Here is a 15,000-nt window from a genome sequence, read left to right as displayed (position 1 = left end):
ACTTCAGTGTTTGAAAGCAGCGCAGTGCATTATGGTTAATCGGTCCCAGCTAGGTTTTGATGAGTTTTTTTAATTTCCATGAGTCTTAAAATAGACACGGGTCTCATTCTCGACTTAGGGTCACTAGATAGGGTTTAGGGATCGAGAAGATCAAGTGCACTTCGCTCAGGAATGCATTGCATTGTGGGAATTTTTTTCCCCATGACTCTTAATATAGTGCACGAGACGAGGAAAAAAAAGAGGCATGGATTTAGGACACCTCCCTTCCTCCATCCCTCCCTCTTCTACACTTCCTGTGTTCTTTGTTTGTTTCTCAGTGGGCCGCTACATAGTGGATTCCAAACTAGTGCACTTCAATTCAGGAAGTAATTTGACCATAAATAGAAATAGGGTGTGGTTTTGGGCAGCCCCCCCCCTCCCCCCTCCATGTCTGAGTCACTAGATAGGGCTTAAGGGATCAGAAGTAGTGCACTTTAGTCAGGAACGGATCCTGGGAACAAACAAATCCCCCAAAAAAAAGAAAAGAAAAAAAAAAAAGGATTCATATTAATAAAAATAATAATAAGGATAATTGAAGCGTGGTGCATTATGGGTAACGCCATTCTGCTGCAGTGCATTCTGGGATGATTTGATTTGATGAGTTAGAAATGTTTTTTGTATAAAATGGCTCCCATTAGAGTGTAAGAGTATAGTAAGTGCACTAGATAGGGAACGGGGTGTTTATTCGGCTGGTCCTCTTTTGCGCTCTCTGTCTTTCTCTCTCTCTTTCATAATCTCTCTCTCTCTCTCCCTAGATCTCTGCATATTTTTTCCATTTGTGCTTCCTGTTGGGAAAAATGAAGGACAATCGGACGCCGGGCCTCAGTAGATGTTTGAGCCACTAGATGGGGCTTAGGGATCAGGAGTAGTGCACTTGAGTCGCCCCACCCGGCCGAAAAGCTGAGTCACGGCGATTGACGTCGCTAAACAGGAAGTGGCTTCATCTTTTTCCTTTTTTCTTTTCTCCTTTCAAAACTTTTTCCTTTTTTTTTTTTTTTTTTTTTGAATTTTTGAGCGGGGCTGTTATTAGTATCCGGGTCGCTCGTGGAGAAAAGACGCGAGAGAAAAGCTTCACAATGCCACGCCAGGGTGTAACAGTCTGGGGGCGTGAAGAGGCGGCTAACACCTAGCCGCGTCTGCGTCTGCGTCTGCGTCTGAGCCCCGGAATTTATTTACTTCCTAACCTTTTTTTTTTTATAAATCATGGGGGAAATGAGAATGCTGAAATGTTTATCTAGGAATCATGACCGATAAAAAGAAGTACCCTGGGCCTCTTTCTTTTCTTCGTCTGGTTTTTTTCTCGTTTAGGAAGAGATCATATAACAGTCTTCTTCTTTTTTTTTGTGGCAGTGTTCGCAAAAAATCAGCAATCTCGAAGAAAATACTAACTGACCAAAAAAAATAAAAAATTCATACAAAAAAACCCTCGATCCCTCGCTCCGAGCCGTGGAAAAGAGAGAGAGAGAGAGAGAGAGAGAGAGAGAGAGAGAGAGAGAAAGGATACAGATATTGTGGGGTTTTTTATCGTAATAAAGGGAAGTTTTCTTTATTTCCGTGCGACGACTCGAATCTGTTTTTTTAATTAGTAAATACGATAAAAATCCCAGTGTGGAATTCCGAACGAACGCAAAGGCAAACGCGTGACCATTTTCGATTTTCCCACCGATTCCGAGACACGTTTTTGTTTTTTTGTTTTTTTTAAAGGTTTACCACAGTAATCAGGACGCCGGTGGCATCCAGTACGGTCTACATGGGAAAACGGTTCAAATTTTTTTTTTTTTTGCGCACACACACACACACACACACACACACACGCACGCACGCACGCACGCACGCACGCACGCACGCACGCACGCAAGCACACAGCCACGTACACACATACGATACAATACAAATCACTCGACGGTGTGTAGGTGTATAAGTAGTCTGTGTGTGTGTGTGTGTTTGTGTGTGTGTGTGTGTGTCTTTCGCAGGCCTTTCGGTAGTGTTCAACACATAAATCAGTAAGGAAATCATACATTTAGAGGCCAGTAGTTTGGATCCATCCAGTGGATCATTCTCCAACTACACAGCCTTAAGGCCACCATCTATGTTTTTTTTTTAATTCTTTAAGAATAACGACAAAAAACGACCAAAAAAAAGAACAATTTTTGTTTTCTGGGAAAACTCAAACTCAATGTGCCAGTGTCTATACTCATTACTCTTCATGCCCCAAATTTTAGGGAAAACAAACAAACGAACCAACAAACAAAAAAAAAATCTAGTGCCATTATTTTAAATTTTCATTCTTTTTTTTTTTGTTGTTGTTTAAAAAGTTTTTTTTTTTTAAACCTTTGCGTGGAGAGAGATATATATATATATATATCTATATATGTATATATTTTTCGTTTCCGTACTTATCCGTCGGAGACGTGCTTGCGCATGTGGTCGTTGAAGTGCTCGATTTGGTCGAACTTGACCGGGCAGACGGAGCACATGTAGGTCGTCGCTTCCTGGCAGCTCGCCTCGGAGGCCACGCCCACTCCGGTTCCGCTGACTCCTCCCCCGGCTCCGCCTCCTCCCACCGGCATGGCCAGAGCAACCACTCCGGGGCCGGGTTCGGGGACGGCCATCTGCACCGGGATGGAGGCGGGGCCCGCGGGGTTAGCCCCGGAGACGACGCCGGTGACCCCGGTGACGACCCCAGTGACCCCGGTGACGACCCCAGTGACCCCGGGCGCGGTGCTGTGCAGAGCCATGTGCCTCTCCAGCAGGGTCTTGTGGGAGAACTTCTTCTTGCAGATGTAGCACTCGTAGGACTTCTCGCCGCGGTGCAGGCGCATGTGCACGTTCAGCGAGCTCTTCTGCGTGAAGCGCTTGTTGCAGATGCTGCACTGGTAGGCGCGCACGCCCGTGTGGGTCACCATGTGCTTGATCAGGTAATCCTTCAGGGAGAACGAGCGCCAGCAGATGCTGCACTGGTGCGGCTTCTCACCTGCACGGGGAAAAAAAAAACACATGGAGCTTACATAAAAAATCTGGAGGACACCAATCAGCTCTTTTGCTACGTTTCCACACGGACGGTTTTAATTGCCGGACGTGCGTGTCATGCCGGATTTTGGCGCTCGTTTTGAGACTCGCCGCGTCAGTAAAACAAATGTTTATTGATTGAAAAAATTTTTCAGGTGGAGTTTATTTTAGTTATATTTTTTATATCTGAGTAAAAAAAAGGACGTTGAGAATAAACGTGTTGCGGTGAAGGTTTAAATTTCGCCTCTTTTATCTTGATTTATTTAGATATTTAATAAAAATGGTCAAACATAAATACGTGCTGCTTTAATCGCCCATTAATAAAATTAATTGCCGTTAAAAAGAATTTGCAATAACACGTCATTAACACGTTCATTCTGACAGCTGTAACGTATATAGTATATCATGAGTATATTATGAAAAAGTAGAGTAAATAATAAATCCTACACATGTGATTGGTGCCAGTGTAATGAAATAATAAATGCAATTCATGTTTATAGGTTTTAATGTAATGGCTGATCAGTATATATGTGTTTGTGTGTGTGTGTGTGTGTGTGTGTGGACAAGCGCCGGTTCGTGAGTGGAGGGCGGAGCCTATGCTGCTATGCTTGCCTTATAAGGAATATAAATAAAAATTTTAAATATTTGTGGTAAATTTGTCGGATTTCTGTTGTTGTACCATCAGTAAAATTGTAAGTCGAACAATCGTAACTCTGGGACCATCTAAAGAATTTAAACACATGAACAGTCTGAAGATCATGAAGTTCCTGAGGAAGGATTTGGACTGTAATTAATATCAACAGTCACTGAACCGAAACACTTTCGTACGTGGCTCTGGATACGAGCGTCTGCTAAACGCCACCGGTGTAAACGTACAGTCTTTTATACAAATGTATTAAATTCAGTTGAATAAATGTTTATTTGTATTGCGCTTCTAACAAATCACATGGTCTCAGAGCAGCTTCACGCTGATAAAGCAGTTATAAAACTATGTATAAGTTTGTTCCATGTAATTGTAACCTTTATTATTTATTTTGTAGTTTGTCCCTTTATAACACTTCACACATCATGTTATAACCTCTTTATAACCTATTTTTAAATTAAACAGAAAAAAAATAAAAAAAAAACTATTCGGTTAACGAGGCTGTTTGATCATTGAGGAGCGAAAGTAATGGCGCCCTGTGAAAAGCTGTAAACGAGACCGCTTCGTGTTTCAGGAGAAGGCGAAGCGATTTTCTGGAGCGAACTTCCTAAGCTTTTCCGCGGGGAATGTGTGCACTCGGGAATGTTTAGGCTCTGGGCGTACGAGACGTAAATAATGGCGCTCTTCTGAAAAGCGTATGAAGTTTTCTTGGCAGGCTTTGATGAGTTTTTTTTTTTTTTTTTTCGAAGTTGTCTGGCACGAACTCGTCTGCGTCTGTTAATGGTATTTATCCGGCGCTATGAGAAGGTGTGCGATCCGCCGTCGCCTTAATGACTATTAATTACGGATAATGAAGCGCTCCGAAGTGTTCATTCTTCTGTTTCTGTCCCTAAATAGAGTTTAATGATGAGCGTGGCGGTGTGAAGGAGCTGACCCAGTGTGACTCCAGAGACGTCCGCGAGCTTCTGAGGCTTCGCGCTGCCACGGACCATTCGCTATCTGATGAGCCACGCTCTGTGTGTGTGTGTGTGTGAGTGTGTTGTTACCCCTTGGCGCTGTCTAAACGTCCTCATAATCAGAGAAAAACATGAAAATTTAGATGTTACACAAACATTTTGATGGTCTGCTGCCGCTAACGCAGTAACACTCACAATGTGGCATTTGACGGCTAAACACACGCGGCGTTCAGGGGCCAGTTAGTGCTTGGAAACTTTTACAGAACATTTATGATCATCGCTAAGACTTGAACATATCATTATGCATTTATTTCTAACACACACACACACACACACACACGCAGCTCATTTTGCTAATCAATAAGGAACCTGCTCCAGCTGAATCATAGCCTGATTGGCGTTAGCGGCGAACCCGAGCGTTCGTGTCCGGCGTGTTCGCTGCTCCGCTAGGACGTCAATCGTAAAAATCTTCAAGGATCGATCGTTTCATTCGTATTGTTGCGACGGTTACGGTCAGGCATTAAAACCAATTCAAATGAACCGTGGAATTTGTACTTGTTTCTATAGCAACGGTTCTTTCAGAAAGACTGGAGTTTTATGATAAAGCATTGATACGACGGGGATGTAGCGCTTACGGAAGGAGTCTCCAGTGTCAGCACTTTGTAACTTATTTACTGTGCGGAGGAAAATGAGGGAAAAAAATCTGCAGTCAACAAACCGGTTGGATTTAAGCGACCACCCCGAGCGAGTCACTGAGCAGAATCCAGTCGCCTGATCATTTGTTTACGATCGTTTATTCACTGATTTCGATTTTGCACCAATTTAACGAACTATTGTGCACTATTGTGTATTGTTGTGTATTTTTGTGTATTGTGTATTTTTGTGTATTGCTGTATATTATTGCGTATTGTTGTCTATTATTATGTCTCGTTGTGTAAGAATCCGTTTCTATTTTTCTGCCCCCCCTCAGATACCCCTCACCCCCTCCCTCCAGAATTTCCGTAAAATTCCTACACTGATGTAAACAGGGATCATTGCGACAGTTTTCACGCCGCAGGAAAAACCTCCCAGATCTGTCACTGCTGTACCATCTGTACTGAACTCACTCTAATGAAGCCCCACACACACACACACACACACACACACACACTGTCACCTCAGAGAGAGAGAGAGAGAGAGAGAGAGAGAGAGAGAGAGAGAGAGAGAGAGAGAGAGAGAGAGAGATGGCAGAAGATAGAGGGAGAGAGAGACTAGTGTGTTTTAGCATTTTTTAATTGTGTTGTGTTTTTGTGTAATGAGTTTGCTCAAAGCCTAATTTGGAGGGTGAGGACAGAGCTGTCCTGCAGAAACACTCGTCTTTCCTGAGATTTACAAAACACACACACACACACACACACACACACACACACACACACACACACACACTAAATGCGCTGAGAGGATCGCTTCGTCTGTATTGTAACTTTTTTACCGGCGAGTGACACCACGTGTGTGTAATTGTGTGTGTGTGTGTGTGTGTGTGTGTGTATGTGTGTATAGTTTAATATTCCCCCCTTCGATCGCTGAACCGTTTTAGTTTAAACAGTATATTGTGAACAGACAGGAAGTGGGCGTGGCTTACCGGTGTGCACAAACATGTGTTTGACATAGTTCTGTTTGGCAGTGAAGGTTTTGCAGCAGAGGGTGCAGGCGTACGGTTTCTTCTCGCCCTGCTGCACCACTCCGGTGGCGTTGGACTGCTGCTGCTGCTGAGCGCCGGCGCTCGGCACTCCGCTCAGGCCGCCGGGGAACGGCGCCATGCTGTGGGGCGGCACAGCTACGAACTGGGGCTGCTGGGAGCTGACGGTCTGCGGCAGGCTGAAGAGGAAGGGCTTGTTCTCGTTGGCTGAGGGCTGCGGGGCAAACAAAGTGGGCAAATACGAGTTGGCGCTGCTGGCGAGCGTCAGGGGCATGCGCAGGTTCGCCGCAATGGTGTCACAGGGGCGGATGTAAAGCTGCCCTCCGGGAACGGAACTTGGAACGATTGGGTTCGACAGCGGCGGCTGGTCCATCATGATGTCTCTTCCGTCGCCGCTGTTGTTGTCTTCACCCATCTCCTGGCTCTGCTCCGGGGACGAATCGGTGACGTCGATGTGCACTGGCGTGCCCACCTCTGCCTCGCCCTCACGCCCAAACACGGGCATGAAATGCTGCTCCGACGGGTCGTTTTCAGTGCCCACGGAGGAGCTGACGCCCGAATCGAAGCTCTCCCCTTTGGGCTCCCCGTTGGCATCATCCACGTCTAATCCGTAGCAGCCGTACGTCTCTTCGGTCGTCCTCTCCTGTTTGATGCGCACGTCATGCTCGGCCGTGTGCAAGCGGACCGGGCGAGGCTGCTTGCGGCAGTGCGTGGTCTCGGACGAGGCCAGGAAGCGTTCGGCCTGCTGCTGGCGCTCATGCAGCCGGCTCACCCACAGCGACGGGTCCTGCACACCTTCTTTCTGCTGCAGAGAATCGAAGTTGCTGGGGATGGAGACGCTGGTGAAGTGCTGGCGTTCGCTCCGCGTGCCGTTCTGCAGCTCCAGGCCGGAATAGACCGAGGTATAGGCACGTTCTATGCCCTGCTCCACATCGCTCCCCGGACCCGAGGTCCCCGAGTCGGGTGTGCCACGCGGTGTCTCTTGGGCTGAGGCATGCGAGACGATGCGCGTGCACTCGTCGATGACGGTCTTGATCTGCAGGATACTGGCGGCCGTGAGGATCTGCAGCGCCTCCGAGTGGGCTACGCGCAGTGCGCCGCTGTACATGAAGTCGATGAGCTTCTGCACCGACTGCACCGAGACCACCGCCGGCACCTCGATGTCGCTGTAGCCCAGCAGCAGCTTGTCCTGGAAGAAGGGGCTGGCGGCGGCGAGCACGCAGCGGTGGGCACGCAGCATGCTGCCGTGGATGCGCACCGTCACGTCGCAGAAGTGCCCACGGTTGCGCTGCTCGTTCAGGGTCTCCAGTACCGAGCTGCTGAAGTTGTGTAGGTTGATGTTGTGGACGCGCTCAGTCATCCCCTTTCTGGCTGATAGCGGCAACCTTAAGAAAGAAAACACACACACACACACACACACACACACACACACACACACACACACACACACAAGTATGAGCATGTGCTTTCAAAAAAAAAGGAAAAACTATTGCTCTGTATAAAGTATTGAAGCACCTCTACATTACACTGCATTTATAAACCCCAAAAAAACAGCTTTGAAACCTTTCAGCTTCTCCTCCCCTGGCCTGCCTTGGCACATAACTGTGGACAGGGGGAGCTGGTGAGCTGCTAGTGAAGGGGTATGGAGGGAGATCTGATGGCAGAGACATGTGTTTCCATTCTGCGTTCAACATGAATTTAAACCAAAAATAAACCAGCTGTGATGTTATCGTGAAATATGGCCCTTTATTTTCTCCTCCCTGTACATACGAGGACATCCAGCGAGCTATAAACACGCACTGGGACGAGGACGGGGACAAGGATGGGGGCGATAAAGGGGGGATGTTTTTTGTCTTTTATTCCTGCAAGGAAAAAAAAAACCCCCACATCCCTACATGTCTAAAAAAGTGATGATAACTGCTATAATCCCCCTCCTTTTTTATTTCCTTCCAAACAAAATTTCCATGAAGCATTAAAACTCCTCGAAGACTTTGTGGCCTCAGCATTTTTTTAGGAGGAGGGGGGTGGATTAAAAAAAAAAAAAAAAAAAAAACACATGGCACAAAATAAACCAAAAAAAAAAAAAAAAAAAAAAAAAAAAAAAAAAAAAAAAAAAAAACCTGCAGACTCGTTTATTTTATTTATTTATTTGATATTAAACGGACAGAGGGGCCTTATAGGGAGGAAAAAACTGCGACTGTGTCTCTCTCGAGACCCTGGAAGTAAAATCTGTTCCTAAAACTAAGAGAAATAAAAAACGATTTGAAAGGAATCACGTGAGCAGGTGAGAATAAATCTGTATCATATAAATGATCCTTTATTGTTTTTTGTTTTTTTTTACGTTTTATAAATGGAATTTGAATGTGACGTTCCCAAGATCCTCCTTTAACCCCAGAGCTCTGTCTCATCTTTTCTTTCAGCAGGATTTTATTTTTCTACACGTGAAATAATGATCATTAATATCTGATCCTCAGAGACTCCTAAACCCAGGATAAGACACGTCTACAGGAGAATGTGAGGGAAAGAAGGAGAGATAATAGTGTTCTCTTCTTATACTACATCCGAGAACAACATGAATATTATCATTACACAGAACAAATGTACTGAAATTCTGAATTCTGATTGGTCAGAAGGTGTAACCCGCCTCAGTAACATCTAACATCGTTTTAATATTTAATCGTCATAACAACAAATAGATGGAATAAAAAAAAAAAAAACGTGTATATTTAATGTGTGTATTTGTTTTATTAAAGTGTTTGGATGCAGGAGCATGAAAACCTGTTCCAGCATGGTAATGCTCCTGTGCACAAAGCCTGCTCCATGAAGATCTGCTTTACATGGGTTGGATGTGTGTGCAAGATCTCCTGCTATACAGGACCTTTCTCACCTCACCTACATCAGTACATGACTTTACTAACACCCTTGAGTCTGAATGAATCTCCACAAGTGGAACAAATGTGGACTGGGATGTTGGAAAAGAAGCACGTACATTAGCAATCTAATGCTCAGGTGTCCACAAACCTTTGGCCCTATATATATATATATATATATATTGTATTATATAGCGTATTTAATGGCTAACAAAAACAAAATGGCTGCTGCGACAGTAAGAGATCCACCCATGAACATTCCCAAACGTTTCACTCTAAATAAAACATCTGCTCGTTAATAATCATCTCGTTAAGCATGTGTTTCACCTCCGACGCCTCGTAGCTCGTGGATTTCTATTTCGTGTTTACTTTATAAAAATTGGGCCGAGTGAACAGTGGCTCCTGAGCGGGGAATTGTTTTTTTTTATTTATTTTTTAAAATGTTGTTGTTGCGGAGTTCCATCTGCTCGTTATTAAATCCTGAGTCTTCCTCTTCCTCCCGAGCCCTATGGAGGAGGAACCTTCGGAGAACCTCGCGCTGGGCACGTTCACTTCAGGAGGTTCAGAGTGTGTTCTCCTAATTAAACACGATTCACTGGACCACATACATCTTTAAAAATAAAGTAAAAAAAGTAAAAAAAAAAAAGAAAATCTCGGGCTCTGAGGCAACATTAGACTTTTATAAACACTGTGTTTGTGTTCGGTTGTGGTAATGTCTCATCAACATCATCAAAAACAACACCATTAACACCACCGCCACCATCATTAACGACTCAATCAAAATCGACATCATCAAAAACAACACAATTATTTACACCATCATCAACATCAAACTCTGACAACATATATATCAACAACATAAAGATAAGCAAAACCACCAATACCAACATCTCCATCACCACTACCACTATCATCATTGACAACATTCACGTCAACCATATAAACATCAGCACCACCACAATCAACAAAACCAACACTGCCACCAACCCCACTGCTGATATCATCATCACAACATTCACATCAACATCAACATCAGCATCAACACCACCATCATCACCATCACTACCACCACCAACACCACCATCATCACTATCACTACCACCACCAACACCACTATCACTACCAACACCAACACCAGCAACACCACCATCATCACCATCACTACAACCACCATCACCACCATCACTACAACCACCATCACCACCATCATCACCATCACTACCACCGCCAACACCCCCATCACCATCACCACCATCATCACCATCCCCACCATCATCACCATCATCACCATCACTACCAACACCACCATCACCACCATCATCACCATCACTACCAACACCAACACCACCATTATCACCATCACTACAACCACCATCACCATCACTACCACCACCAACACCATAATCACCATTACTACTACCACCATCACTACCAACAGCAACACCACCACCACCATCATCATCATTGGCAACAAAGTTCACATCAACATGTGAACAACACCACCATCATCATCAACATCGCCAAAAACATCAACAACAACATCAACACCTCCATCAACATTAACATCAACACCACCAACAGCATTAACATCAACATCAACAACATCACCGCCACTACCATAATCATCAACAACATGTTGATAAATGTTGAAATTGAGGAAACGTAGCATTTTAAGGAAATAAATCGGGTCATTTTTTATTTGTTGGCAGCAACACGTTTTGAAAATATTGGGACGGGCCAACAAACAGCTGGAAAAGTAAGTGTTACTAAAAAGAAACAGCTGGAGAGAGATTGAGGTTAATTGGCAGCAGGTCAGGAAGATGATTGGGTATGAAGAGTGTATCTTAGAGAGACAGAGTCTTTCAGAAGTAAAGAGGTGAGAATCTGGAGGAGAATCTGGAGGAGAATCTGGAGGAGAATCTGGAGGAGAATCTGGTGAAATCTCTGTGCACGAGGGAAAAGGGGGAATATGGATATTGGATGGATGTGATCTTCGGGCTCTTAGCTCTCTCACTGCATTTAAAACAGTCACGATTCTGTCATGGAAATCACTGCATGGCCTCCAGAAATCACTGTTTATGAACACGGTTCTTCATGCCCTCCATAAACAGAGGTTAAAGCTCCATCATGCAGAGAAGAAGCCACACGTGAATATGATCCAGAAACACTGCTGTTTGGACCAAAGCTCATTTTAAATGTACTGTGACTAAGAATTACATGAAAATTTACCTGTAGACTTTTTTCACTTCAATAAATACAATTTAAATGAAGATTTTGTGATCTGTGATTTGCTGCAGAATTTGTCGGTACTTTGTGCTTATTAAAAGTACAATTATGTTCCCGTTGCTGTGGGAACTGATTTCGTACTTTTAAATTAAAACAAAAGGTCCACAGTTGTCACCTTAAGGACCATTTCCTGTACCTTACTGGGTTCCTGTACCTTACAGGGTTCCTGTACCTTACTGGGTTCCTGTACCTTACTGGGTTCCTGTACCTTACAGGGTTCCTGTACCTTACTGGGTTCCTGTACCTTACAGGGTTCCTGTACCTTACTGGGTTCCTGTACCTTACAGGGTTCCTGTACCTTACTGGGTTCCTGTACCTTACTGGGTTCTCTCGTGGCAGACGTACCTGTAGGTACAGAAACATGATTTTCTGTGTGTACGAGGTTTTGAGATTTGCAAATCGTTGCGTTCTGTTTTTAACATTTTACGCAGCGTCCCAATTATTTAAAGTCGAAATATATCGTGTGTGACAAACCAGGTGAGAGAGAGAGAGAGAGAGAGAGAGAGAGAGAGAGAGAGAGAAAGAGAGAGAGAGAGAGAGAGAGAGAGAGAGAGAGAGAGAGAGAGAGAGAGAGAGAAAGAGAGAGAGAGAGAGAGAGAGAGAGAGAGAGAGAGAGAGAGAGAGAGATTTTGCATTATGTATAAATCCGATCTATACATCGGAATGGAATGTTTGGGCGAGTTTCCTTGATGCTTCTTTATTGTTAGCGTGTGGCGTGGAAATTTATCTGAACTGCATCAAATATTTTTTATAACAACTTCTTCCTCTTTATAAGGACAAGCCTGTACAGGTGAACACACACACACACACACACACACACACACACACACACACACACACACACACACACACACACACTCTCTCTCTCTCTCTCTCTCTAAATCATCTCTTCCCAATACTTGAATCTTGACTCAGATTAAAGTATTTGCACAATAGAGTTCCGGCTCTGCAGGCCTGAAGGAACACGACTGACAGAGGGCTGGAAAGAAAAAAGTGTGTGTGTGTGTGTGTGTGTGTACGTGTGAGAAAGTCTGTTGGAATGTATGAGTGTGACTGTGTGTGTGTGTGTGTGTGTGTGTGTGTGTGTGTGTGTGTGTAAATGCCTGGTATTGTAGCTGTTACTCATGAAAGAATCTAAACACACCTCTGCATTTGTGTGTATGTGTGTGTGTGTGTGTGTGTGTGTGAGACACAATTGTGTCATATCACATTTGATGTGATACTGTTGTTTTTTAATTAGAGGGTTTTTAACTAAACAGGCATCTCGGGACTCGCTTTAACAATGCGTCGATTCTGACGGCGTGTGTCCACGAGGAGGACGAACGCAGGAGAAAGTGTGTGTGATGTGAAGATGTTTTTTCCATTTTAAATTCAAATCTTACGACTGACCAGAAACGTCACCCGATGTTTACTCCAGAAAAAAGGTGGAGGGAGAAAAGGGGACTGTGACGAACATCCGGGTGATGATCAGGTCTCGGTGACTGTTACAGGATGTTGGTGCACGATGTGGAGGTGAAGAACAGCCCGAGGTGAAACACTATAATGGTGTGAGGTCTCACACCAGGTCTCACTTCACTTTATACCACAGTTACAGGAGTTAAAACTGTTATTGATGTTTTCAGAGCAAAACTGACTGTATGGTTTACTTCATTTTCATTACGCATATTATATATGACTCGTTTTATCTACAGTTCTGCTGCTCTGAAACACACACACACAGAAGATTCCATTTATTTACATCAGAGACGGAGAGTCTCATTTACCTGTTAGAGTTAAATCCTGGTAGTGTTTTTTTATTTCTCACGTGAACTTATTAAAATCCTTGTATTCACCATAGAAGTTCCACCGCATGCTAGACTCCAATCACCATCCACTATTCACACCTGAACTCCTTCCAGCCAATCACAATCCACTATTCACACCTGAACTCCTTCCAGCCAATCACAATCCACTATTCACACCTGAACTCCTTCCAGCCAATCACAATCCACTATTCACACCTGAATTCCTTCCAGCCAATCACAATCCACTATTCACACCTGAACTCCTTCCAGCCAATCACAATCCACTATTCACACCTGAACTCCTTCCAGCCAATCACAATCCACTATTCACACCTGAACTCCTTCCAGCCAATCACAATCCACTATTCACACCTGAATTCCTTCCAGCCAATCACAATCCACTATTCACACCTGAACTCCTTCCAGCCAATCACAATCCACTATTCACACCTGAACTCCTTCCAGCCAATCACAATCCCATATTCACAACTGAACTTCTTCCAGCCAATCACAAGGGGGCGGGGCTTTTTAGAGTCAAACAAGCAAACCAGACTGTTAAACTCTAAAGATCTTAGACGCAAAAACGCACGTGAATTAGAGATACAAAGAGTGAACGTGAAACGTAAAATTATATGGGACACACATGAAGGATACACGTGATGTTATAAGGGATGCATGTGGGGAAACACGTGAAGGGATAAGTTGATGCACGTGAAGGGGAAAGTTGATGCACGTGAAGGGGAAAGTTGATACACGTGAAGGGATCTAGGGTTACATGTGAATTATTGAGGGATACACGTTAAACAATAACGGGACACACATTAGGTAATTGGGAATGCACGTGAAGTTATAAGGGATACACGTGAAGGGAAAAAGGAGGATGAACGCGGCAGCATCTGTTGTGTAGTGATGAGAAGTGCGATACATCACACACACGTCCAATCATAACACACTGAATATCAGCACTACTGAGCACAAAACGTCTCTGTCTTTTGGGAAGCGGTGTGTGTGTGTGTGTGTGTGTGTGTGTGTGTGTATGTGTGTGTGTGTGTGTGTGTGTGTGTGATTGTATGAGCTCATACACACTGTGTGCTGTAGTGTGTGTGAACAGCAGACGCTGAAGTGCTGAAACACTTCATTCCACACGGCTGGTGCAGATCTGTTCCAGCCATCAGTGTGTGTTTCACTTTGTGTGTGTGTGTGTGTGTGTGTGTGTGTGTGTGTGTTTGTGTATGTGAATGTATGTGCGTGTTTCAGTGTTTGCATGTGAATGCGTGAAGTGTTACAGTGTGTGTGTGTGTTACCTTGTTGCATAAGTGTATGTGTTTAGAGTGAGTGCGTGTATGTGTGTAATTGTTGCATAAGGGTTTGTGTAAGTTTGTGTTTTAGTGTGTGCATGTGGGCTTTATTGTGCGTGTGTTTTTGTGTCTATATACTATATTATAGTGTTTGTGCTTTATCGTATGTGTGTGTGTGTGTGTGTGTGTGTGTGTGTGTGTGTGTGTCTGTGTGTTCACATTTTATTGTGGGTATAAATGGGCTTTATTGTGTGTGCGGTGCAGTTTTTGTGAGTGTGCTTTGTATATTTTATTGTGTATGTATGTTTTTATATATATATATATATAATGTATATAATTTAGTGTGTGTGCTTTAATGTGTGTTTATATATTTTATGTATTATTTTATGTGTATATATTTTAGTGTTCATGAATTTAAAAGCAAAAATGTAAAACAC

General features: G+C 43.9%; 1 protein-coding gene across 9 annotated transcripts in view; it reads right to left on the bottom strand.

Moving 5' to 3' along the window:
* Nucleotides 1-1,015: 1,015 nt before the first annotated feature.
* Nucleotides 1,016-15,000, bottom strand: part of zbtb20 (zinc finger and BTB domain containing 20) — a 58,323-nt gene continuing 44,338 nt past the window's right edge. For 5 of the 9 annotated variants that reach the window (XM_083531284.1, XM_083531288.1, XM_083531287.1 and 2 more), the window contains 3 exons: nucleotides 14,242-14,424; nucleotides 6,269-7,710; nucleotides 1,016-3,013 (listed from right to left, as the gene is read on the bottom strand). In XM_083531284.1, the coding sequence (XP_083387410.1) occupies nucleotides 2,436-3,013; nucleotides 6,269-7,710; nucleotides 14,242-14,345 (2,124 nt within the window). In that variant the 5' untranslated portion in view covers nucleotides 14,346-14,424 and the 3' untranslated portion in view covers nucleotides 1,016-2,435. Of the gene's footprint in view, nucleotides 3,014-6,268; nucleotides 7,711-14,241; nucleotides 14,654-15,000 lie in introns of those variants that run through there. The other 4 variants (XM_083531291.1, XM_083531289.1, XM_083531290.1 and 1 more) reach the window with 2 other exon arrangements.

This window comes from Silurus aristotelis, assembly GCF_946808225.1.
Source record: "Silurus aristotelis genome assembly, chromosome: 26".
NCBI lineage: Eukaryota > Metazoa > Chordata > Actinopteri > Siluriformes > Siluridae > Silurus > Silurus aristotelis.
Note: the sequence above shows the minus strand (reverse complement) of the source record. Positions and strands in the feature narration are given on the sequence as shown.